This window comes from Amblyomma maculatum, chromosome 4 (assembly GCF_055883805.1).
Source record: "Amblyomma maculatum isolate TAMU_Amacu chromosome 4, ASM5588380v1, whole genome shotgun sequence".
Classification (NCBI taxonomy): Eukaryota; Metazoa; Arthropoda; class Arachnida; order Ixodida; family Ixodidae; genus Amblyomma; species Amblyomma maculatum.
Genome location: NC_139347.1, coordinates 199,603,382 through 199,630,319, shown reverse-complemented (window position 1 = coordinate 199,630,319; position 26,938 = coordinate 199,603,382). Strand labels below are relative to the sequence as shown.

At 45.6% G+C, this 26,938-nt stretch overlaps 1 protein-coding gene across 1 annotated transcript in view; it reads left to right on the top strand.

Moving 5' to 3' along the window:
- Positions 1-26,938, top strand: part of LOC146193974 (cell adhesion molecule Dscam1-like) — a 640,182-nt gene that overhangs the window by 327,183 nt on the left and 286,061 nt on the right. The window contains exon 5 of the mRNA XM_084600664.1: positions 9,435-9,749. Coding sequence (XP_084456790.1) covers positions 9,435-9,749 — 315 coding nt within the window. The remainder of the gene's footprint in view (positions 1-9,434; positions 9,750-26,938) is intronic.

Below are 26,938 nucleotides of genomic sequence, written 5' to 3'. Positions count from 1 at the left end.
CCGAATGAAAACGGACAGCCGGAAAATAAGGCGCAGTGGCAGCGGGAAAATTAAACTCAGCTTCATGCCCATTCGGTTTTTTTTTTGCTTCGTTTCGTCGCCGGCAAATGACGAAGAGTTCGTGTTCAGCTCGCTTGGTAGACGGCGGGAAGCACAACAGTGAAAAAAGAAAGACAGTTATATTCACGGAATAAAAGTGAAGAACGAGCCAATTCAGAATAAAATTGCGAAAGGGGTGATTCAGAACTTGCTTTAGCTGACGAACTCGTTTCGTCTGCCTTCAGTCCATTTTATGGGCCGCCAGCTTTTTCTTCCAGCTGCATCGTCCTCTTCGTTCTATACGTAATCCACGTGATGAGACTAGAACGATTGGCGCCAAATTGGAAGCTGCTGTAAATCAAAACGAGGGCAAACTGGGCCTCGAGGGGATTTCGCATCGCGGCGCACTGGGACCGGGAGTTTAATGCTCCGAGGCTTGCACTGCAGTCAGCTCAACTTTGCGATGTTTCCAGAGCGATATTTGGCGAGATGTGAGCGATGAGCCAGCACATTCTGCTGCTCGTCTTTCTACATGTGCTTATTTGTAGGCAGCCAGCGCAAGCCCTGATTTTTGTAAGTTTTTTTGTCTTATTCCATTATCCGCAATAAAATGATCGGAAGGAAATTTTTAGACGTGCTTTAAAATACTTTGTTTGGCTTGCAGGGACTAGGTGATAACCCATCGGGCTGGGGGGTGTTTTAACGAGGTACTTCTTCTCATGAATTTTAGATTTCGTTTTTTTTTTTTTTTATTGCTGAAAGAGAAAGGTTGGTGCTATGAAGAGAGTTTAGTTAAAATGAGAGAGCCATTGCGTGAATATTCACTCTAAAAATTATCGCACAGCTTTATACCATTCCAGATGCATGCAGATAGTCCGTTTCTCTCATATTCCTGCGTTTTCACTTTTTCCTTTGCAATTTTTATTTCTACTTAACGTATGAAATAAATTTTGCACTATACTTCCTTTGGTGGAAATGCTATAACATGTCGCAAAGACAAACAAAGAATGTTCTCAGTGCATATAATTTTTCTTTCAGTCTTCACATATCATCCATCAGCAGCACTGCTGGATGAAATGTTTTCTGTAGATTATCATTATACCCAGACGATTCTCAACTTCTTGAAAGAGATTTTTTTCAATATGTATTCTGAAAAACACGATAAATCGTGTGAAGATAGATTTGAAAGCAGTAATAATTTTGATGCCGTATCTCAGGGAAACAATTTCCTAGCAGGTTTAGGCTCTATCCACAAGACACAAGTTTTTGTCAGCCTAATCACTTCCTCCAAATATACCTGCGCGCCGTATTCGACGCACGCTGAACTGAATTGTTTCACGAACAAAGTATCGCAAGGAAGCTGTTGGCCTAAACCCGCATTACCAGATTTATATAGTCATAACGTTTTGTATTTATCCAATAACTGGCAATTTTAGATTCAGAGCTATTTAGTGAAGGCCGAGAAGTAGAGGTTAAAGTTTTGATGGAGGAATTTTAAATCAAGACGATATACTCCATTAGCTGTATGGAAAGATAAATCAGTGTCTGAGAAATCATTAAAACGTGTTGCATTGGACTTATGGCTTGGTATGGCAGCTGGAGAGGACAAGTTTCGACAATGCTCTCGTGAAATAAAATGCATTCGCCTTATCATTATAATTATTTTCATTTAAGGGCCTACTCATACGAGCTACAACTTTGGCAAACATTGTGGCACTTAGTTTTAGTTTTTCATAGTCAGGTTCACTATAGATAGTCCAGCGGATATATGCCTGTATTTCACGAATAGCCTAAAGCCTTCTATTCACCTGAGGACAATTGAAGTGCATTTTTTGAAGCACTTTTGTCCCTGAACGTTAGAGAAAACTGTCTGGAAGCTCACGTTAAAAAAGCCATTTCTCTCCTCTCGACTTCATTGGGTATTAGAAAAGTGAATATGTCCGAGAATTAGAGATACTTTACTTACCGGAGACATGCCGACGTAGACGTATACAGGTTCTGACGGGCCCTTCTGTGCCCCCGCATTGTCAGGGGCGAGTGCAATCGCGGTCACTGCGCCTGCGTGGAGGAGTACGGTAAAACCGGTATACGTCTACGTCAGTACGTCTCCTGCAAGATAAATCTCTCTATTAAGAAGGGACACAACGGTACCAAACCTATCTAAATTTATTGAGAAGCCATTATTATACCGAGAATTATTTTCTACGGTTTTGGAGACTCCACATAAAAAAAAAAAAACGCAAGGCGGAACAAACCCTTTCCCAACGAGCACTGTTGCCTGGAGAGACCTGCACGACATACATAGAGGAAGTCCTGAAGCTCTGCCGCATTTTTATTAGGCACATGTCCGATGGAGACAAAGTTGGACATACATCTCTTAAAGAGATTCACCGGAAATGTTTATTATTTCCCGATCACAAACGAAACCCTAGCCAGTACTTCAAACGTTATCCAGTACTGCGGTACATTTGAAGATTTAAAAATGCGGCGTATTTTACCCAAATTTGAACACCTCATCAACTTCTCAGCCGTGGCCAGCGTTGACTACACTGTCGACGACGATCTCGCCTCTCTAGTCCGCAGAGTTGTGAGTGAAGACCTGGCCCAGCACCTAAATGGCGCCGACGCGCGACCTGTGTACTCGGAATGCGCAGTTCATCCACGGCAGGCTGAACACTCCGCCTCGTGGGCGTGGCAAGCAAAACTTCCGCGCTATTCCTACGTCAATGGGCGCGCCTCTGCACCTCTGACCAGCCACGTTTCTCCACATTCAGATGTGCATCATGTAGCTCCGATCGTCTCCCAACCACCGTCGAATTCCTCCGGCTCCAACACCTACGCTTTTCGTGAGCCGGCCGTTACAACTGCGGCCGCCGCGGGCACATCGCGCGGTTTTGTCAGCGCCGCCGACAGCAGGCCTCACGTTTTTGGACCTGCCCTTGGGCAGGTTTCCGTGACCCGGACAGCATTTAATGGTGTAAACCTCACGAACAACTGTCTCGCCCAGACGTCTTTCGCAGTGACTTTCCCGCTTCTGACCGCAGTGTCACACCACCACCCCCGCGCAGAGAACGGTGCCCGTCTCCACGTCGACGCTGGCCTACACCACTGTCGGGAAACTAGCACGAACATCCGATGGAGGTTAGGTCGCGGAACGGTCATCTTTGCCAATTCCTCTGTCTCCTGTGACTGTTTGTCCCAATTTCTTCTTCCATGCACGGCAGTCGGTGAAGATGATCTGGGCGACTGCCTGGCGCCTGTACGAAACCTTACCAGACCACGTAAAATTCCGGCAAGAGCAATGTCAAGACCACGCACTTACTCCATTGCTTGATAAGGCGCGCAAGTCAGCATCCACACTTTTTGTTATTCGAGACGATCTACTCCTCAAAAACAACTGCTCAACTGATGGTGCCCGTCTGCTGCGTGTTGTCCCGGCTTCTCTTCGGAATGCCGTCCTGCGATGCATGACGACATCACTTCAGGTAAACTTGGTTCTGCTCGCACTCTCGTCAGGATCCGATAAAGATTTTATTTGCCAAGGTTTTACACGACAACGAAGCTCTATATAGCAAGTTGTGTCCCTTGCCAACTTCTTAAGCCAAGCACCACGCCACCGGCTGGCCATCTTCGACCTGTCAAGCCCTCTAGGACGCCTTTCGAGAAATTTGGGATTGATCTGATTGGTCCTCTCCCCAAATCGTCTGACGGCCGTCGCTGGATTATCGTAGCTATTGACTATTTGACCCAGCATGTGAAGACATCTGCACTCGCTTCTGCCAAAGCAACCGACGTGTCGAACTGTTCATTACATCAAATCGTCCTTCACCACGGCGCGCTCCGAGTGATCATCAGTTACCGCGGTCGTCAGTTCACTGCAGATACCGTTAAAGAACTTTTGAGGCTCTGTGGCTCCGAATACCGTCGTTCTACTCCCTACCACCCTCAGATAAACGGCTTTACCAAGTGTCTAACCCGGATTTTCATCAACATGATATCTATGTACGTAACGTCAAAGCAAAAGTACTGGGACGCCGTCTTGCCATTTGTAACTCAAGCTTATAACAGCGCTAAGCTTGAAGTGACCGGATATTCTTCTTTCCTTCTGTATGCGCGCTCACCATCAACATTCCTGGACACCATTCTTCCATTCTTCGTGCGCGAGGACCCATCCATGTCTCAACATCTCTGTCGTGCTGAAGAAGCCTCCAAACTATCGCCTCCCAAGACCACACCAAGGTTCGGTATGATGCGGCTCTTGCTGCACTAACTTACGAACCCGGAGACTTGGCTTAGCTTCGGATGCCATTGAGACGCCGCGGACTTTACCGAAAGTTCTTGTGGCGATACGCCGGACCCTTTGTTGTTGTAAGTCGGTTGAGTGACGTAACTTACGTTATCGCTATAGTAACAACGACAAATTGCTTCTTGCGGAAGTCTCAGCTGACCCATGTGGCACGACTGAAACGCTGCTGTTCGAAATCTGCTTGGCTTGCTCGAGGACAAGCTTCATCTACCTGGGAGGAAACTGCTACGTCAATTACTCTGCGCCGCGCGGTGTTGCGCATGTGAAAGAGAAGGAAGTGGATGCGCGAGAACTGGTTCTGGGGCAAGACTTATTTCGACTGTGCCTAGCTTGCATGAATTCCCCTCACATTTTGTAAATAATAAACTCATTCCTCCATAATTTTATCACACCGGCAAAAAGAAAAGCTTTCGACTTTTGTTTTTCTGCTGATTAAGAACCGTCTAAAGATACGTAACATTTTTTGTTCATTGTTCTGACTCAGCTTATATGACTTTGACGCCTCAGAACGTTCTGCTAGGTCATCATGTTACTTTACATCATGTCCTAGCACTGCCCATGAGACTGAAAATAGTTGCCGAGAGATTTTTATTACAGCATGAGCATGTCTGTTCTGAAACAGAAAAGCTTCACTAGGCTAGTCAACTCCGAGTCTTACGTGTGCTCCGTCGTTAGAAACACATTAAATCCCCACTTTAACCAAGCCACTTGAACGTGCCTTAGTAGCCTATAGGAGTAACGTGGATGCAAGGGTCCTGGCAGGCTGAGTCTGACATAACCGTCCCATGTGAAACGAGAGACCCAAGTTGACAGCTCCTGCCTAGGGACCGCGGTCATGGACACGGACACGTCACACAGCGACGAGCGGTTAGACCTGGCGTAGTATTGCTATCGCAATAAAAGCCACTGCTGTGCATGCGAAAACCACGTGACGTCACATAAGAAGCGCAGGTGGTCGGAGCCGCCGTTGTCGCCGCAACCGCCGCCACGACTCCGCCGATTGACCTTTAGCCGGTGCCGCGCGCTTTTATCGGGCTGTGTTTATGTACAGGGTCTTGAATATTTTGGGGCTGGGATTTAAAAAATTCTTATATAAAATCTACTAACCCATTCGAGCTGAAATAACATTCACAAAGTAGCAAAATATAGTCTAAGTTATCTGATAAGTGATTCAACATCGGTACTTGCCTAGATTTCTCGAAATCGAGAAAAAACCTGCTCTCGGTGACGTGCACAATTTTCGCAGAAGAGAGTCGAAAAGCTATTTTAACATGATGCGTCATCTGTCGGGCAGCGAAGCAAGCGCGCCAACGGCCCGGATGGAGCTTGTCTCATTACTCGACAGATGACGCACCATGTTAAAATAGCTTTTCGACTCTCATCTGGGAAAATTGTACACGCCGCCGAGAGCAGTTTTTTCTCGATTTCGGAAAATCTAGGCAAGTACCGATGTTGAATCACTTATCAGATAACGTAGACGATATTTTGCTACTTTGTGAACGTTATTTCAGCTCGAATGGTGTAGTAGATTTTGCATAGGATTGTTCTAAATCCCAGCCCCCAAATATTCAAAACCCTGTATATACAGAAGGGTAGTGGTGATGATGATGTGGAATCGGGATAAAGTTTAATCTTATGTGATGTACGGCTGTAATCAATGCTTCACCGTTACCATGAAGAAATATCTATAAGGTGCAACCGTGGACAATAAGGTAAGCCAAAACTACGCCAAGGAACCACAAGCTAAGCCATGGCATTGCGAAGCTTTTCGCTTCTGATATCCATGCTTAACCAAGCTAGGCCACCACCAATTTTTACACAATAGCTTTAACCTTCGTCGTTGAGCCGTCAAGTTAAGTATCGCGACAGGGCTTGAAGTCAGAACAATATAGATGACACCGCAAATAATGCTACTAATATCTTCCCCTGTCCAGCCGAGGAGGTGTTGGAGAAATAACCGGTTGTTTCCGAAAATAGTCGATAATAGCATGCCAGGCCGAAAGCAAACATGGGAAGGAGTGCCCTGGCATCTGGCGTGATATATTTGACATCATACCATATTCATCTTTCTTTCAGCAGGTCTAAAAACAGCACACCAGAGTGGTCAGAATATACAGCACACCTAACAAAACATATCAGTTGGGCGATATGTATATATATATATATATATATATATATATATATATATATATATATATATATATATATATATATATATATATATATATATATATATATATATATATATATATGTGTGTGTGTGTAAAAGCTGTGCCGCTTGTGATGAACATAGGAACATAGGAAATATGTGGAACATATGAAATTAGTTGACGAAGTTTTCTTACGCCACGGTAAAGTTCCAGTGATGGCTAGCCGTATTTGGTTTAGTAACTCTCTTCTTGCCTTACTCAGTAATTCAGAACTTTGCTCTTGGTGATACTTTCTATGAAGTGTGCCTCTAAACATCCGCCAAGACAGTGCAACGCAGCGCCGAGTTAAATTCTTTTCTTACACGCCCGTCTTCACGGCCAGTGATATCCGTCCACTGGCTCATTTTTCTTGAAGAACCAACACGGATTCCTGGAACACATCGTTTCTGGCCAGCTTTTTCTTGAGCTTGAGCAAGCATAGGCGCCGCGCTTACTGGAAGAAGCAAACAAAACAGACAGGCTGTTCGCGGGGCAACCAAAGCCAGCGGCGCGAATAATAGCCTTGCTGCAGCCGGCGCATTTTGTCTCCGAAAACCCGAAGACAGACGTAACTAGAAATAGAGAAACAAAAGAGAAACCTGCAGTATTTTTATTTTCTTTCACGTTGTCCTCCGAATCTCTAGCCGTGAAAGGACGCTGACTTCTCTTTTTTTTTTTTTACTTTGTTGTGGCTGGGCTCGCTTTGGCGCGCCTGCGGGCCACTTCTGCCCTCTTCAGCCCGCCAGAGAGATGCGGCTCCCCAAGGGCGGCCAACCGAGTGGTGGCACCACTCCGACAGTGGGCGACGAGTGACGCAGTGTCTGCAGAGCGACCGCTGTAGAGCGCACGTCGCAAGGCTGGCTCTTCGCTTCTTTCACGTCCTCCCTCCAAGCCCGCCAGCCAGCGAGCCATACTCGCAGCCCGCACAAAAGACTCTCAACCCAACCATAGTTTCGCCGTGCACCAGCGTCTCTAGCGCTGGAGCGCTCGTTAAGGAGGAATCAAGGCTTGCAGCAGCGTCCTGTTGGCCGGACAGTAGTGCGGTCTAATTAACTTCCCGCTCGAGGGATTTAAGGCATCGCGCATGCATGGGATGAGTAAGGGGCACTAGCCGCCTGTTCTTCCTCGTCACCCCTTTTCTGCCATCCCTCCCGCGCACTTTCTTCCGGCGTTTTGTAGTGCAGGAGAATTTCCCCCCTCTTTTTGCCTCACCTCTTGTATCACATCCAGTCTCTGCATTCTTTAAGCTATCGCACCAGTTTTAGTTTGTTGTAGTTCAGGAAGGACTTGGAGCTCGAAGGAGAGGCTCCCTTCCAGCCGCGCGCCTGCTCTCGGCCTTTTGAGCGCCGTCCGTGTGGCCGCGGGACATTTGTCACCCGGACAAAGTGCGGCCACGCGCTAGAATGGCAACTGGCATTTCCCCCACCCGCTTCCTTTCTCTCCCTTTCTCTCGCTGGTGCTTGGCTCATACATAACTGATGTCGCGCGGGATCCTCGCCGACGTGGGTAGAGAAACGACAGAGGGAACAAAAGGAAAGGCCGCTGGAGCAGGGACAGGTGTTGCGGGCGGGTTGCGTAGCTCCGCTATAAGCCTCCTACATCGCACGCTTTCTATGCTCTCTGTGCAGTTGACGGCATCCCGAACTCTCGAGAGCGTTTGGGAGCGAATGACTGCGCGGGAAGGATTTGGGAGGCGGGGTATATGGGCGATGGAATAAAACGAAATTAATGTGGAAGGAATAGACACTAGGCAAAGCCCAGAAAGTGGAAGTCTGCCCAAGAATTCACCGTTTTGTGCGTTCCTCCGAAGGTGAATTGGTGCAATGTGTGTCGAAACAAAAGAAGTTTTAGTGTAGAGCAATTCTTGCAGTGAGTAACTCTAAGCAATACAACAGGTACGTGGTGTTGTTTTACTACTGGTGTTGTTTCACTACAGAGGTTACTTGCATTACTTTACAGTAAACCCTAATAGTGTGTAAATAGGTACCTGAACGCGCCGTACTCTGATCTCTAGCACGTGATTGATGTATATTTGCTTGATTTCTTGTTTAGTTTGGTTAACCATTGTAGCGCAAAGTATTACTGAGCAACATGTACCTTACAGTGAATCATTTCACTTTTTAGGGCGCTCAGTGCTCGCATTGCTGGCAATGCCCTATATAAGTGCATGGAGTAAAATTAACATCAGGGCACCTGACTTCACTCACAAAAGAGGCTATCTCGCCTATCTTGTGAAGAAGCTTGTATTCTTGAGCTCTGAGCTCTGAAAGGAAGGTTACTGACTTCATTTCCATGCAGTCTTCATCACGCAGAAGATGAATTGCATAAAACGGGTTCCAGCTGCTAGATGCACCTATTTCTGCGAGCGCGAACCCTAATAAGATTGTTCGGTCTTCGGATATTTTCTTGATACACTGTATTGTGCGCCAGTAACAGACAAGATACCAGATTTATCGATTAAAGTGCAATACGCAGTTTTGCCTACGTCCGCTATCAGCCAGTGATAAAAAACTTTCATAACTACTACCAGCGCTCGTGTCTATGCTTCTTTTCTGTCGTGCCCATGTTTTCGCGTTATTCTATTATAGATCACGAACCAACTATCCCCACAATCCTCCCTTTTGTGTGATAAACCATAGGGAAGATTTAAATTGATTTTACTCTTGCTCGAGAGGAAGGGCATCAACAAAAGTACGTATTATCTATTTCAGCAGAAAATGAAGAGGAGGGGAGGGGGGTTAAAAATTTGCTGACAAAGTACCCCTCTAGACATTCTATAATTGCCGGAGGAGATTCAAGCTGTTAAAGCCGGCCGTCATTTTTATTAATGATGTCTATAAATACGAATCTGGCTGGACTTGATAGCATTAACATCAGGGAACCTGTCTTACACACCGCAGAGCCGCACAACATGGTGCCGCCGAGGATCACCCACCGTCTGGGCCAGGTGACGGCACTGGAGCACACGGAGGCGGTGCTACCCTGCGTGGCACAGGGCTACCCGCTGCCTTCATACCAATGGCTGAGACGCCGCGAGGGTGACTCCTCGGGTGGCGGCCGTCCCCGCCCCGTGCTCTTGGATGGTGCTCGAGTAAGCATGTCGTCAGGAAATCTCGTCATCCGTTCCGTGGTGGCGGACGATGCTGGAAAGTACTACTGCCTCGTGAACAATTCCGCCCGCCAGGACAGGGCGGAGACTGAGCTGGTCATCTACGGTGAGCAATGTTTTTCTTATCTGATTGTCTACTTGGCTGCACATGAATACGCTGTGCGGGCGACGCAGGTCTTTAAATGGATGCTTATCGCCAAAGAAACCTCTCCGCAAACAGTATATCAATGGGGGCCTGCCTATTTTTTTTCAACGGCAGCGCCAATGAAGCGTCTCATTTTGAAGCTGAAGACAAAAACTATGCAGGAGACAGGACACAGAAAAGATGCAGGCAGGACCAGCGTAAGACTATACAACCACCAGCATTGCTAGATTGCTTCTGCATCTTTTCTCTGTCCTGTCTCCTGAGTAGTTTTTGCATTCAGAATGCCTTACCAACTAGCCTCTCATCACCCACTTCTAGAATTCATTTTGAAGCTGTATAAAAAAAAAATGTAAATTTGGGCAAGAAGCAAGAGCCCTGAAAAAATATTAAATAAAAACGTAACTGTTCACATTATTTGAAAACGCAAGTCAAATTTTGAGGAATCTGGATGTATATATATATATATATATATATATATATATATATATATATATATATATATATATATATATATATATATATGTTTTTATAATTTAGTCATTCAATACTGGAAAATGTAAGCGCAGGCCTATAAAAATCTGGAGGACTCTTAAGCTTGCTTTATAGGTATGACGCAACAGCTTATATGGCTCCCATTAGCTGGTCTCTGTGAATCCTCATGCACGTTCATTGCTACGCGATCGATTACTAATATCTCAGTTGCCCACTCTACTCTCACGCACGTACAGCATACAGTGTTAAGATACCCGTTTAAATGAAAGGTTATCCGGTGTAGATAATATCATCATCACCATCATCATCATCAGCCTGATTACACCCACTGCAGGGCGAAGGCCTCTCCCATATTTCTCCACTTAACCCGGTTCTGTGCTAGCTGCATCCACTTGACCCCTGCGAACTTCCTAATCTCATCTGCCCACCTAACTTTCTGCCGCCCCCTGCTACGCTTTCCTTCCCTTGGAATCCAGTTTGTTACCCTCAGCGACCATCGGTTATCCTCTCTTCGCACTACATGTCCTGCCCATGTCCATTTCTTCTTCTTAATTTCTACTAGAATGTCGGTAACTTGAGTTATTTCTCTGACCCACTCTGCCCGCTTTCTATCTCTAATGTTACCCCTACCATTTTTCGTTCCATAGCCCTCTGGGTTGTCCTCAACTTAAGTAGAACTCTCTTGGTTAGCCTCCACGTTTCAGCCCCATAGGTGAGTACAGGCAAGATGCAACTGTTGTATACTTTCCTCTTGAGCGATACCGGTAAGCTGCTAGTCATAATCTGCGAGTGCTTGCCAAATGCGCTCCATCCCAATCGTATTCTTCTTGTTATTTCCTTTTCGTGGTCCGGGTCTGCGGTTACTACCTGTCCTAAGTAGACATATTCGCCTACTACTTCCAGTATTTCGCTACCTAATGTAAACTGCTGTTCCTTCCCGAGGCTGTTGAACATTACCTTAGTCTTCTGCATATTGATTTTCAAGCCTACCTTTCTACTTTTCCTGTCTAGGTCATCAATCATTATTTGCAGTTCATCCCCCGAGTTGCTTAGCAAGGCAATGTCATTAGCAAATCGCAGATTACTGAGGTATTCTCCATCTACCCTTATCCCTAACTGCTCCCATTCCAAGTCTCTGAATACTTCTTCTAAACAAGCTGTGAATAGTACTGGGGAGATTGTGTCTCCTTGCCTAACACCTCTCTTTATGGGAAATTTGTTACTTTCTTTATGCAGAACTATGGTTGCTGTGCAGCCGCTATATAATAATATAGATAATATGACCCACTTTAACTAAGCCATACCAACCTGCCTGCATGCCCTAGGAGTAGTGCGCCTTATTCGAGATTCAACGCTCCCGGAGGGTGCGATTCCATTCGACAAGGAGCTTACCGAGACACGGGCTTCAGGCAACTCAGGCATATTATGTAGTTTCTGCCTGATCTTGTCACACTGCCAACTGAGATTGCATGCTCGGGAATTTTGGCGCATAACGCCGAGAACGCCAACGCCAGACTTTACGGATACACGCTCTTGACATCATCATAATCATCATCATCTCAGCCCAACTGAACCCATTGCAGTGCAAAGGCCTCTCCCATATCCACCCAGTAAAGCCGGCCTATGCCTTTGGCGGCCGACTTCTTTCCACATACAAATTGTTAGTTTCATTCGTCCGCCTAACTTTCTGCCGCCACCTGCTAAGCTTGTCTTCTCAAGGGTTACCCTTAGCGACCATCCATAATTTTGCTTTGTTTATATTCCCAACGCATGGGAATTGATTTTCAATAAACTGGCAAATGTCCCCTGACCCATTCTGTTTTCTTCTTGTCTCTTAGTCTCACCAGTCATTTTCCTTTCCACAGCTCGTTGCGCTCCCCTTACTTTATTTTGAACTCAACTAGCACCCATCTCCTATGGGTGAGCGATGGCAAAATAAAGCTGTTACTAATATAGTTTGTTTTGATGGATACTGGTAAGCTGCCATCCATGACCTGAGAGTATCTATCAAGTAATATTTATGTATTTTACTTTCCTGGCTTGTGTATGCAATCACTAGCTGCCCTGCGTGCATACACTACCTAAGCAAACGATTGGAAATAAATGACACCAATCAATAACTTTTTTCAACCCAACTTTGAATTTAAAATACCAACCAGCTGGACGTCCATTGAAGATGTTCTGGTTTAATATATCCTTACTACTTTTAATGCGTCCTTGTCTACTGCAAATTATCTTTCCACTCGGAACCCCTTGAACATTATTTTTGTAATATACACTTTATAACCACAGTTCTGCTTCGACTGTTTAAATCAATTATCATGCTTTGCAGTTAGCCTCGTAGTTGCGACAATGTCATCAGTTAATTGCACGTTGTTAATATATCCTAACTCCGAACACCACCTGCTTCCAAACAATTTAATGAATTCCTACTTTAAGTTCATGGTGAACAGTATTGGAGAGCTCGCGTCTCTTTGTCCGACATCCGGAATTTTCAGAGTTAGCTCTTCCACTGTCATTCGTGAAGATCATCTGGAGCCAGGATATTACCTAAGGTTGCGGGTCGCGGAGCCGGTGGTTTTGGCTTCTTCAGTACTTCGCTCTCCTGCTGCGTTTTCTTCCTGACACACCTTCCGAACTATATCCGTACGTGCACAATATCCACAATGTACAACACTTCCTGACACAATGTCACAAAGCCTTCCAGTCCCTTGTCTACTATATGTAACCCTGGGACCTCCCCCTTGAAAATTCTCTCGACACCTTCGTGTCGTCTAGACATGGCTGTGCTGTATTTGAGGTTCGCAGACAGCCATGCAGGAGTTAAACAACTGAAAATCGTGTCCGACCATGCTCGACCGAGTATTTGCTCTGTATACTAGGCTTATTCGTGTTTAGCCCCAGCAGCCGACGTCTGCAAACTCGCCGGAAGCAAGACCTCCACCACCAGGTTCCGCAAGACTTTACAAACAAGGCCCAACTCCAACGACATATCCAGGGCGTCAGCGCTCAGCGTCGGCGCTGTCAGCGCCGTGCCACAGTAGGCGTCACAAGCGGTGCGCATCTTCACGGGACTCGGCGCTGGCGCCGTCGGCGCTCACTGCTGACGCGTGTACTTGCGCTGGTTAACATTCACGCAATGATTTCTGCTTTATAAAGCGTTGAGACGTAATTGAGACATGGAACTTAATTACGGTTCACACTTTCTACTTCTGCACAAATAAACGCACATCTTCCACATTTTTCTCGGCTTTTCAATACAGTCTGCAACGCCATCAACGAAACATCAATTTGTAGCGATTTACGGGACCATAGCTGAGACGAGTCTTTTGAGGTTTGCTCCTCTACGGTTGAGATCAACCGATGGGCGGCGAAGGGTTTTGCCATCACGGCCATGTGCGACGATGCAAAGCAATGACAAAAAAAAGTAAAAAAAAAAAAGCACGCGAAAACTCAGCGTGAGCGAAAATTCCTAACCCGGAGGTCGCGGCTTCCTTGTCCTCGCATTGGTGTACGGCGCCTATACGTGCGCCAATGAGAGACCTACGCGGGTGAGCAGCTCGGCGCCTGCTTGAACGCGGACGCCGAAATCTAGCACGGACAGATCTCGGCTCTTCGCTCGAGTTTGCTGGCGTCTCGTACCGTGCGCATTCTCAAACCGGTTTCTGCATACGCCAACAGCGCCGACGCTGAGCGCCGACGCCCAGGATATGCCGTCGGAGTTGAGCCTTTAGATCACGTAACGTGGCCAAGACAACAGGAGTTGCCGCATGGCGTATCTCCTTTGAGGGGAAAGGGACAAATAATAATCGAAGCCCCCGGACCCTTTGGTTCCTAGTAAGAACCATGTACTCACGATTTGGTTAAAGCAGCACCTTTTATCGGTACCGAGTGATCTTACGCATAATGCGGTATTTTACGGCTGTGTACAGTGGATGCGTTTGAAATAATATAGACATAAATTAAGGGTTTTGATATTAAATGACCAGCCAAAGTGCTGTGCATGAACGAGCATCCACAAAGGGCGCGGAGTCATTAACTCTGACTTGGTGGCACCTTAAGGAATTGAGCTTAAATATCCTCCAATTTGTAAAGCTTTCTTTGTGAAGTGCTAGGCTGAATGTGCTGCATAGGCACCGTCTACATCGCTCTCGTGCCTTCTTAATATAGAAATGTTTCTTACCTGAAAACAATACTACAACAGAGTCATATGAGGAAATAAGAATTGGCTAAATTACAAGCATGGAAGGACAATGCACGAAAAGACACAAACACAAATTCGTCTCTGGCAGAGATGAAGATCTAATAATTACATGATATATGTCTGAGAGAGTAACCTGGGCAGCATTAACACTCAAATGCGTCTTAATCATTTGTTAACCTAAGAAGATATCTATAATACCGTGCATGGCGGTCCGAAGTAAGCCGGGTGGGCAAGGCAGCGCCTCATTAAAACAGCCAGCGTCACAGCCTGCGCTATGCGTGTGCGCAGAGTGGGGGGTTTAAGGATCTAACGATTTCAGTTCTGCGCCATTTTATCTATTTCAGGGGCATCGTGGTGTTTTCTTTTTCCAGTCTTGCTTCTCTCCATTTAAAAAACCCTTCTGCGAATTTTGAGACCTATGCGTTGATTATTTCCTGTAAAAATTTATTTAAAATTTTAACGGCCTCAGTGTCAGTACATTCCGCTGATAGCAGTATGTTTACGACGCCGAAAATATGATTGGCCCTTTATTTCCTGCTCTTCACGTGACAAACAAATTTCGGCTATTAGGTCTCCGGAGGCATTTTAAATATCAAGTATTTATTTATAGTCGTTGTTTCGGGCATTCAACGCACGTGCAAGTGTTTTTCCAACAATTTATGTGACTTCATTGTTGCCTCAATCAAATAATCATCTTTTACCACGAACCATATTCGATTTCAGTATGCTGTTATTTCTGTTTAAGGAATGTTATATTTATTGCTTAGTGTGCAAAACAAAACGGCTAAAAAAAAATTTGCAAAAAAAAAAAAAAACAATATCGCACGTCATGCTTTGCAAGAGCGATACTTGAATGCGCTACTAAGTAGTACAGAGCACTGTGGAGTGCTTTCAACAAAGCGCCCTAAATCTGATTATGATTTTCTTACAACGTGATATTCCCAGACTGTCACCTACGCACAAAAACCAGTTTAGCCTCCCTCCTTCAGGTAAAAGGCCCTCGCCGTGGCTATGAGGTACATTATTTGCTTCTCAGGAGGCTCTGATGGGTTTGAATTCGCTGTGATGAAGTTTTTTTGTGTGGGATCTTCTCGGCCAATTTCATGCATCACGACAGCGCTCCCCAATCACTCACAGGAACGAGCAATGCTTGCTCTTTTAAAATCCCATTCAAGACTGCGGACGGTCGAATTTCTGCTGTCGCGTTCATCGCCATCGGGACCTGTATTAACAGAAAATGTACTCAACTATGACCTTGCTTTCAGTGTGGGCATTATCAGATGATTATGTCATAGTTAATCCACGTCTCGGACGCTCAGCTGCACTCTTTGCCTATGCTGCTGTATGCATCTGTCGCGGATCTCCGAAGGTTCAAAACACGACTGGGTATACCTGCGAAATACCCACTATGCCGATTTCTAGCTCTCATCTCTCTGGTAAACCTCGACAACAGAATACATGCTCGTCCTTCAGTACAGTATATGCCCCCGTTGGCCTCCTCAACTCACTAAGCCCTATGACATCCCATTTCATGCCCTCTAGTTCCTCTAACAGCACTGCTAAACTAGCTTCACTAGCCAGGGTTCTGACATCAAACGTTGCCAGGGTGCTTTCCAATGGCAGCCTGTCGTGTAAAAAATTCTTACCATTCTCCACCGCAGTGTTAAATTGATTCGCAGCCGCTAGGATCGAGGGCCAGGGATTTATTAGACAATTGATAGGAGGCCATTTAGTACACCAGGGTGGCCAAATCTTGTTCTGGTGAGGGGGTGTGTGGCCGGAGATGCTCACTGTCATCAGGTAGCGCCCAAAAATTGCATCGACAAGCTGACGTTTTTTTCAGATCCAGTGGAGAATTGCGCGGCGTCGGGATTCGAACCACAATCCTCTCCTCTTGCATGCGAAGCGGATTTTCTACCCCTACGACTCCGTTTTATATATATATATATATATATATATATATATATATATATATATATATATGTGTGTGTGTGTGTGTGTGTGTGTGTGTGTGTGTGGTGTGTGTGTGTGTGTGTGTGTGTGTGTGTGTGTGTGTGTGTGTGTGTGTGTGTGTGTGTGTGTGTGTGTGTGTGTGTGTGTGTGTGTGTGTGTGTGTGTGTGTGTGTGTGTGTGTGTGTGTGTGTGTGTGTGTGTGTGTGTGTGTGTGTGTGTGTGTGTGTGTGTGTGTGTGTGTGTGTGTGTGTGTGTGTGTGTGTGTGTGTGTGTGTGTGTGTGTGTGTGTGTGAGTGTGTGTGTGTTTTTACCCGCTGCATCACTGCACTCGGAACCGTTGTGAGGTCAACCACGGAAGAAAGTCTTGCCTTTTAGAAATTTAGCTGCAGAATTCGGATATATTGCGCAGAGGTGCGGGGAACAAGAGAAGCACGGCGGAAAGTTCCTCGCAAATCTGTGCTTCCGAGATCCCTTTCTGACGGTGTATCCTTGCGCCACATCAGCGCTAGCCAACATGGCAGTTTCAGCGATTAAATCGCGCGAGCGTGGTAATGGGCCGATCGCTTCTCATTAACGCCTGACAAATAACGAATCGATGACGTTCTCGGCGCGTAACTCACTGCGTCACTCTCCTCCTCTGTATTTCCCTCTCATGCTCACTCACTCTCTCTCAGACGCACCCTTCTGCGTTTCTTCTCTACCTCCCTTTTACGGATCTCCCGTCCTCGCTTTCGGTTTCCGAGCGGCCGGCCGGGTGTCTTTATTCTAACGGCAGAAAATGAAGGGATTAGCTCAAGATATATTGGCACGATTAGACGCGCCTCATGAGACCGCACGTGTTCGGACCGGTAGCGCTGTCCTGCGACGGCCTTCTTGCTTGCGGTGCATAAGAGAGGCATCAAATTGAAAAGTGAGTGTGAGGATGATTTAAGCTGCGGATGGTCGTTTGATGGTGACGCCGTCTTCTACCTGTCACTTCAATGAATGCGCGTGAGAACAGCCGAGATAATAGACAAAGCTGAAGAAAAGCCAGAGTCCTTAGCTGGTCTGACACTTAAGAGGTTCTTTACGTTTTAATAACTCCTAAAGCGAGGAAATATATGATGATATGAAAGCATAGGCTTATTACGAGGATATTACAAGCAATAAAGGGACGATAGCACGTAATAACAAAAAATGCATGTTACGATACATGCATTTTTAGGTTTGACATTGATGCTTCTTATTGGACGTAGTTCGACCAACGAGGCCTGTATGAACAAGTTAGTCGAAAGAGCAAACTCGAACGAGAGTAGCGCGTCAGTCAACTCTTCATCCATATCGAAGACGGGCTTAGGGATGCATTATTTGCAATAGCGTTGCTTCCCACCTAAGGAAGTGATTACGTTTTTCACGATTGCGCATTTCCTTCGGTGTCGCCCTTCATAAAAAAAAAATCTATTCTCAACGTCCAGTTATAATAGATATTCTCGGTCGTCTAATTCCCACCACCTGAAAAATGCTTTGGGCGAGTTGTCAAGGCAACCGACTCGCTCAAATTGCTGAGCTGTCAGCTGGTTGGCCTTGTCCTGAAGTACCGAAATGGCTTTAGCGATAAACCGTTGCATTTTAGTGCGTACATTAGAAATTCTTCTTTTGTCCAGCATTTGGCGGTGTTGCTGCGCTGCGAATTTAATTGACAGCATTTCTGGTAACTCGTATATGCGTAGGAGCTACAGCGAAATTTACTTAGACCATCTTCAAGTGCAGCCCGAGCCTATTATCCGTACACAAAATTGGTTGCACAACACTCCGCGAAAGCTCCGCAGGACGTGAATAGTTTCCAGAGCATTGGTGATAAAACAAGCGCATTCAGTTTTGTAATTATGCATTCCATTGCATTAATGTGAGCAACCTGAGCTGGTTGTTTTATATATTTTTGCATCATTCTGCTTTCGTCGTGCACGCAATAAAGCCAGGTGGATTCATTTACGCGTGTTGTATGGCGTTTGATCTATATACTTGCGCTTTATGAAATACGGTCTCGCATCGCTTTAAAAGAAACATGTTCCAGATCTTTCAGCAAGAGGTAACCGATCTGAAGCGGCAGTTATCAGGACTGCGATCCTTGAAAGGCAAACAGAGAAGAGCTTGAGTTTGACGTTAGTACCTATCAACATCAAGATGGCAATGGATAGGGAGGGCAAATGTAGGAAGAATAAAATTTGGTTTGTCGCTGTGTTTGCTCTTTTCAGTATTATTGACCATGTCTTATTGGGCACGTTCGTATACAAACGCTCTAAAATAATCTTTCAAAGCAGTTCTGTGTCCTTAATGAATCTAGGAAGAGGGTGTTACAAGAAGAAACTGCACTGTGTTTGATCGTTGAACTGGCGGCTATTTAGTCGTTCAGTTTCACTTCACTGCCGATGAAAAGGACTTGAAAAAAAAAAAAAAAAAACGATACGCATTTTGTTTACTCTATGTAACCATTCACTCATTAAGCCTTCTTCCAAGTGCTTCTTTTGCTTCCCTGAAGTAAGTGAACAGCTACTACAGAGCTTAATAAAATAATGTGCTCCACATGATGGGTCTGTTAGAATCATATAAGATGCGATATGAACGTCTTACTAAAGACTATGGAAAATCGATGTTGGGCCCGTTTTCAAGAAAACAAAAAAATGAACATATAAACACAGGACATGCACCAGGTCATGTCCTATTCTCCATTTGACTCATATTATGTACAGACCTAACATGCTCGCTTCTGTATTTTTCTTTCTCGTTTTATTTCCTTTTATGCATGCTTTAGAGGTACAAGATGGTTACAGTAAACGGCTCAGTGGCAAACTTCGCATTATTTTTTTGCTTTCATGGAGACATCAGTACTGAGCGATTATTAATGGATGTATCACTTGATTAAAAAGAATTGATCGGTGCAGCCACTCTGGGTCTGGAGAAAGAGCAAGATTTCTCGTGCGTTTTTTGTAAGGCAGGCGAAGGCAGGATAGGTAACACGAGCGCTCGTTTACCGATCGGGAATATAAATGGCCTGTTCCTCTGCCGTCGAGGATGGACGCCTAACTTGGGTAGTAATGTATCTGCCCGGAGAGAAAGAAGATTGATCAGTGATACCAATATGCAAAATAATATTAATTGAGATCCACAGCAGTAGAAACGAAGAATAAAAAAAAAAAACATATGACTAATCAACACTGAAAGAGTAGGAGCAGAATTAAAACAAGGCTATTCCAGTAAAAAAAAAAGCAACAACTGCAGAACCGTGTCAAAAATACGTTGAAATATTGTGTAGCTCTGTGGTAAAGTCGTAATGTTTCTAGTTTTGTAGTACTTTTCGGTAGCTTGCGGTCAAGTAGTGCTTTTTTGTTTTAAGAACAGAAAATTCTGATGTGACTAAAGGAATTCCTTCTTTTTTTTACAGTAGGGCCACTGTAAAAAACCAAACAAATTTTACTTTCACGACAGAACGTTTTCTGTACTCTTTCTACTGGGAGGCGCCGAATGTACTTCCCCGGCAAAAAGAACAAAAAAAAAAAAAAGAAATTTACACAAGCCGATCGTTATTGCGTCATAAGTGTAAAACCTAGTTGTGGCGGCCATCGAAAGAACCGCATTAGCCACCTTTTTTTTTTTTTTTTTTTTTTTCAGAACGGTAAAAAGATTCCGCTTTCAGTGATTTGGCTGCTCGTAACCAAAATACGCGTAATGCAAGTCCGAATGCGCATAAACCTTTCGGGTGTGACGGTGTTCAATTTAAGAAGGTCTCTTTGAAATTTTTTTTGTTAATCTTTGTTTCGGTGTCCCACCCTTGGCTCTGTATTGGCTGTCATAGCGAGATATTGAGCTTGCCACTCTTTGAGGCTTTTCATTCAGTCTGTAGCAGAAATTCAGGAGGAACGTTGGGGCTAATAAAGAGAGTAAACTGGGAAAAACACAGTTGGCATCTGTTGAAAAATGATACTTGCATCGTTAAAAGACAGGAAGCGACCACAATAGGCCATAGAGCGAGCACCAAGTAATGATATTTTATACGAATTCAAGATAAAAGTGGGTATGGGCAAGGCATGTAATGTCAAGCAATGTGGCCGATGGTAGCTAAGGATCGTGCAAGAATAATAGGGTAGCAGTGGATGGTGAGAAGCTCTTGTCTGAATGAATATAGAAATTTTGTGGTGATAAGGTTGCCGGAGATCGAACAAAACCGGCTTAAATGAAGGGCTGTGTGAGACGACATTCTCCAACAGCGGCCCCAATCATGCTGATGACTGTGACCAATAGACTTCGGCCTTGGCCGCAGCACCTAACTACGCAACGAATTCCCATTCCGCTGCGACTTTTCCGCGAGACAACATGAGTCAGAGTCAATTTATCAACTTCGCGCAGCGCACTCTACCCTACGCGGTTGCCTACCGAGCACTACTACGACTAAACGCATTGCACCTTATTTCAATCTAGCGGACATTTCCTGCTTATACTTATATTTGAAATAAATCTGTGCAGGCATACGCCACTTTGCATGCTTTGATTCTTGAGGCTCGCTTTTTGTGACGTGCGTGCGAACTAGCCGAAAATTTAACATGGCTTTATTCCTTTTTGCCATTGTGGCACGCAGCATTGTGAGGGTCTAACATAACAGGCTGTAACATATCTCATTAAGCTCTAAGGTAGTCCAATTAAACTCAAGCTCATTTCTCTCTGTGAAGCTCGCTGCTTGCTAATGGGGGCACAATTCTGCAGCGCGGAGTCCCAAACCCGGCTAGAAGCCCAGAGAGAGAAGGGAGAGGGAAAAACGTAAGGCTGTGTGTCGACCATTGCACGCAGTGCTTTATGATCTTCGTCCAAAATTGAACCGACTCGCGCGGCGCGAAGTGGACTCCGGGGAACAGCGGCCGGAGCTGCCGATGGCGATGAAAAGGGGGCGCTGAAGCGCCGCAAACCCGCACCAGCCGCGGGAACGACGCAGAACCATTGGAGCCTCGCGGCGAGACATTAAACATCGGCGCTAAGCGCGTCGCCAGGCTTGCTTGCGGTGCTGGACCGTGTGTGCCGAGTATATATACGGCCCTGATAGCCCGGCGCATAATTAAAGCGACGTATATTTTCAGTGTCGACACGTCTCGTCCGGAGCAGACCGGGTCCCCTCCGCGCCTCGACGACCGGCTAGCTGGCTAGTAGTACAGCACTGCGCGCAGAATGTGCTCCCACTTCTTCCTCCCTTTGCTTCTTTCCTCTCGCAGTGGCGTGCTTTGCCCTCTCCATCCTCTTCCTTCACCACTGCTAATTCCCCCTGCAAGCCCTCTTTCACATTTGTTCGCTACGAAGAAGCAAGTGCGAAATTATTCAGAACGGGTATCCGCGCGTGCACAACTTCGCGTAGCTTTGTTTCGGGCTTCGCAGGCTCAACCGTGCTCAGATGGGATCGCACAAGGATAGTTTACTTTTGCCAGAGGCATGTGCTTCGTGCTGACGTACCCACCGCGTTATGGGTGTTCAGATATGAAAGGATTCCAACGATGCGGCAGAGGTAGAGAGGAGAACAGAGAGAGAAAGAGAAAGAGAGAAAAGACGGGGAAATCTTGATAGGGAGTTCCGGGGGTTTCGTTGAAGGCGTTAATAAATAACGAGAACAGACAGTTGTCTATAGGGCGCAGGAAAAAAAAAAGTAAAAAAAGTACATGCCGAGTAGTCGAAGGTACGGGCGCTGGGATGGAAGCGCATCAATCCAGGGAGCGGAATACAAAAATAAAAAAAGCATAATGTCACGAAGCTGAAAATTCGTGTTTCATGCTACGTGTGCTCTGCGTACGCGCTCTTGTGAGCTGTTTTTCAGGGAAGCATTTATGCACACTTCAGGAGCAACATTGTATTTCTACAAAAGCCATTTATGGCTAACGGCAAAAAATGCCAAAGGTTCTGTTAAATATTCATATATTTAAAGGGCGAGGGCTAGGGTTTCAAACAACTCGAGCATTCTGTCGCCTGCAATCGCAAATTCGAAACGAATTAAGCTATGTGTATAAACAGACCACTGAAATAAATGTTTGAATATAAAAATAAACAGCCGCACAGTTTCCTATTGAGGGAGACATATGACAGCTCCAGTTGCTTCGTCTATGAGGCACAAAATATCCTTGCAATCCGTGGCCACTATATCCCCCCGAATTTCACACGTGCTATACAAAGAGTAGGATGGAGTACAAAGACGGACGCCTCCCGCACTACTAATGACACATGCTATACAGAATGTAGATGAGTCTGATAGAGTAGACTCCCCGCACTACTAAAGTAACATGGGTAGACATATACAGAAGTAACCATACAACTTACTTATCTATCCACCGCAAAGAAAGCGCGTCGCATCACCACACTGGCCCACACCTACACCTCATGCCGCCACATTTCTACATCGCCCCTATCCCCGCGGTTCGGTCACCCTTGGAGCATACGAAGCTCTCCTGTAATATTATGTAGACTCTCACGACAGGGCAGATATACTGAAAGGATGCTACTACTATTCTTTGAGCGACAACAACGTGAAACATTCGAAAACTCTTCGAAGGAGCTACATTTAATAATGTGGGCAGCTGATTCATTTCTGTTAATTTTCCTGTTCCCACTTGGCTTTCTCTCTCGACAACTGCGCATAGCAGTAATAGTATTCGGCCATGCATTCTTTTAACAAGTCCATCTTTATGCTAAGTTCAAAGGTCATGCGTTGTCAGCATCACTATCAATAACTACTCTAACTCTCATAGCCTGAGTCGCTTTGGGACGTTAAACTCCGCAAAACCAACTACTCTGTCTGTAGAAAAAAAAAAACAAGAACTCTTTTCATTTACCGTCAAATAATTCTTTTCTAAAGTAGGCTTGAAAATCAACATCCAGAAGACTAAGGTAATGTTCAACAGCCTCGGGAGGGAACAGCTGTTCAGAATGGTTAGCAAAGCACTCGAAATAGTAGACGAATATGTCTATTTACGGCAGGTAGTAACTGTAGATCCAGATCATGAAATGGAAGTAACTAAGAGAATAAGATTGGTATGAAGCGCATTTGGCAAGTATTCGCAAATCATGACTAGCAGCTTACCAGCTATCACTCAAGATGAAAGTATACAACAGCTGCATCTTACCTGTACTCACCTATGGGGCTGAAACTGAGAAGCTAACGAAGAGGGTTCTACTTAAGCTCAGGACAACGCAGAGGTCTATGGAGCAAAAAATGATACATGTGACATTAAGAGATAGGAAGCACATAGATAGGTTCAGAGAAATAATTCGAGTTAATGACATTATAGTGAGCATCAAGAGGAAGAAATGGACATGGGCAGGACATGTAGCGCAAAGAGAGGATAACCGATGGTCGCTTTGGGTAACACATTGGATTTCAAGGGAAGGAAAGCATAGCAAGGGGCGGCAGAAAGTTAGGTGGGTAAATGAGGTTAAGACGTTCGCAAATGTGATGTGGATGCAACTTGCACAGAACAGGGTTAATCGGAAAAATATGGGTGAGGCCTTCGCCCTGGAGTGGGTATAGCCCGGCTGATGGTGATGAATTTTTTTTTACCGAAATGGGGTGTAGCACTTAAATTTGCCAGAATTCGAGCAGATAGCACAAATAGCTCACAAGACATGTCGGGCTTCATCTGGTGTCGTCCTTCATGTTGACATTTCGCATGTTTTTCAACAACTATAAGTGTCAATTCCAGCCTTTTAAGTTGCGCTGCTAATCCGGTCATGTTGGCGCAGAGGCATTAAATTCTTCTTCCTACGATGATCCGGCCTACTTTCTTTGTATTTATAGATCTCCTTACGGTCATCCGGCCACCTCAGTTATGTCGCCTTTTACTTTGTAGTTTTAATCTGAATTTCGACAGCTGTGTTCCCTATAAGAATACAGATCGCCCGCGTGATTACTTTATATAAACACAGTAAGGCTTTAGAAAGGGCAGGTCTAAAGAGCTGGCGCTGTAGGATAGTAAGGAATATATGCTAAAACATTATGAAGCTAAACGCATTGCTATAGGTATTTTGGTCGACTTTAGTCAGGCATACGATTATATAAATCATAGTATACTTTTCGGAAAACTGAATCATTATATTATACGTGGGCTTATTTTATCCTTCTTAAAGAGCTACTCCTATCTCATAGATTTCAGTAAGTTGACATCAATGGTTTCACTTCGCGCAAAAAAAAAAACACAAACAAATTAATTGTCTCTGGAGTTCCACAAGGCATTCCACCTTGATGCTACCCTTGCTTTGTTCGTGCTCCACAACGGCACCTTATACCAGCGGAATATGCGACCAGATGGCGCCGAGCTTCTGCTCGTAGTCCCCGAACACATGCGCGCCACCGTTCTACAGCAACTGCATGAAGTGCCCACTGCGGGTCATCTTGGTCTATCTCGCACGTACGACAGCGTCCGCTGCCGTTTCTTTTGGCCGGGCCTCTATCGCTCTGTTCGTCGTTACGTGGCTTCTTGTGACCGGTGTCAGCGACGGAAGAAGCCATCGGTGGTGCCTGCTGGATACCTGCAGCCGATCGACATTCCAGTAGACCCGTTTTCCCGAGTTGGCTTTGATCTCCTCGGGCCTTTCCCACTCTCTTCGTCGGGGAATGAATGGATTGCGGTGGCCACGGATTGTACTACGCGCTACGCTGTCACCCGAGCGATACCCACCAGCTGTGCAACTGACGTGGTTGCGTTTCTTCGCCACGACGTCATCCTGCTCCATGGTGCTCCACGCCAGCTGCTCACTGACCGTGGTCGTTGCTTTCTTGCTCGAGTAGTCGACGAAATGCTCAGGTTCTGCTCCATTAAGCACTATTTCACCACCGCTTAACATCCGCAAACGAATGAACTCACCGAACGCCTCAACCGCACGCTCACGCACATGCTGTCAGTGTATGTATCGGATGATCACCGTGACTGGGATGTTACTTTGTCGTTTGTAACGTTCGCATATAATTCCTCCCGTCACGGCACAAAGGGGCTACTCACCCTTCTATCTTCTATACGGCCGCGACCCTCCCCTTGCGTTTGACAGCGTACTGCCTCCCACCGTTAATGCCAGCTCCTATGTTCGTGACGCCATATCTCGAGCTGACGCCGCCCGGGTTATTGCTTGCCGCCGACTAGCTCCCTCCCAAAATTCCCAGAAACGCCGCCATGATTCTCGTCACCGGGACGTCCACTACTCTCCGGGCTCTCTCGTCTTGCTCTGGACTCCCGCTCATAGAGCTGGGCTGTGTGAGAAGCTCTTGCCACGCTACGCAGGACCCTACCGTGTCTTACGGCCAGTCACTCCTGTCACATACGAGATCACCCTTGTGCATCCGCCGCAACAGTCCGCTATGTCACGTACCGAGATCGTCAATGTCGCCCGAATGAAGCCGTGCTACACCTGCAATAGTTGGACATAATGCGCACAGAGACTGTGCTTTTCGTGGGGGGTGGGGGGGAGGTATTAGAGAGTTTTAGCTTACCGTGATCCGCGATCCGCTACTGGGATCCGCCACCGCGCGTTCCACTGCGCATGCCCAGACACCCGATAGATGGCGATAGATGGCGCCATCTATCACCGATAGATGGCGCCACTCACTGGATGTCAGCACACAGACCGGCCGCGTCGGGACCAATCAGCTTGACCGCGCCGCCCACGCGCGGTAGAGAGCCACGGTGGCAGATCGCGGATCACGGTAAGCGAAATCTCCCTTATGTTACATATATGCCCTGCGTTGCTGGATGTTGAAGAAGAGGATGATCAACAGTAGTGACGCGAAAGACGAAGCTGGAGCAACGGTAGGTGTCACTACGAGAAGGTTGGCGCCTACCCGAACATTCACTTAAGTTATCAGCCGTTGCGTTCTCGAGCTAACCTTCTTGTACGTGTCAATATGAAGAGCAAATGGTCCGACATAATCTTCACCGATTATTGAATTTTTTTGAAAAAGCGTAGCAGGGGGCGGCAGAAATTTAGGTGGGCGGATGAGGTTAAGAAGTTCGCAGGAGTCAAGGGAATGCAGCTAGCACAGGACCGGGCTAATTGGAGAAATATGCGAGAGGTCTTCGCCCTTCAGTGGATATAGTCCGGATGATGTATGTATGTAATGTTGTATGTATGTATGTATGTATGTATGTATGTATGTATGTATGTATGTATGTATGTATGTATGTATGTATGTATGTATGTATGTATGTATGTATGTATGTATGTATGTATGTATGTATGTATGTATGTATGTATGTATGTATGTATGTATGTATGCATGCATGCATGCATGCATGCATGCATGCATGTATGTATGTATGTATGTATGTATGTATGTATGTATGTATGTATGTATGTATGTATGTATGTATGTATGTATGTATGTATGTATGTATGTATGTATGTATGTATGTATGTATGTATGTATGTATGTATGTATGCATGCATGCATGCATGCATGCATGCATGCATGTATGTATGTATGTATGTATGTATGTATGTATGTATG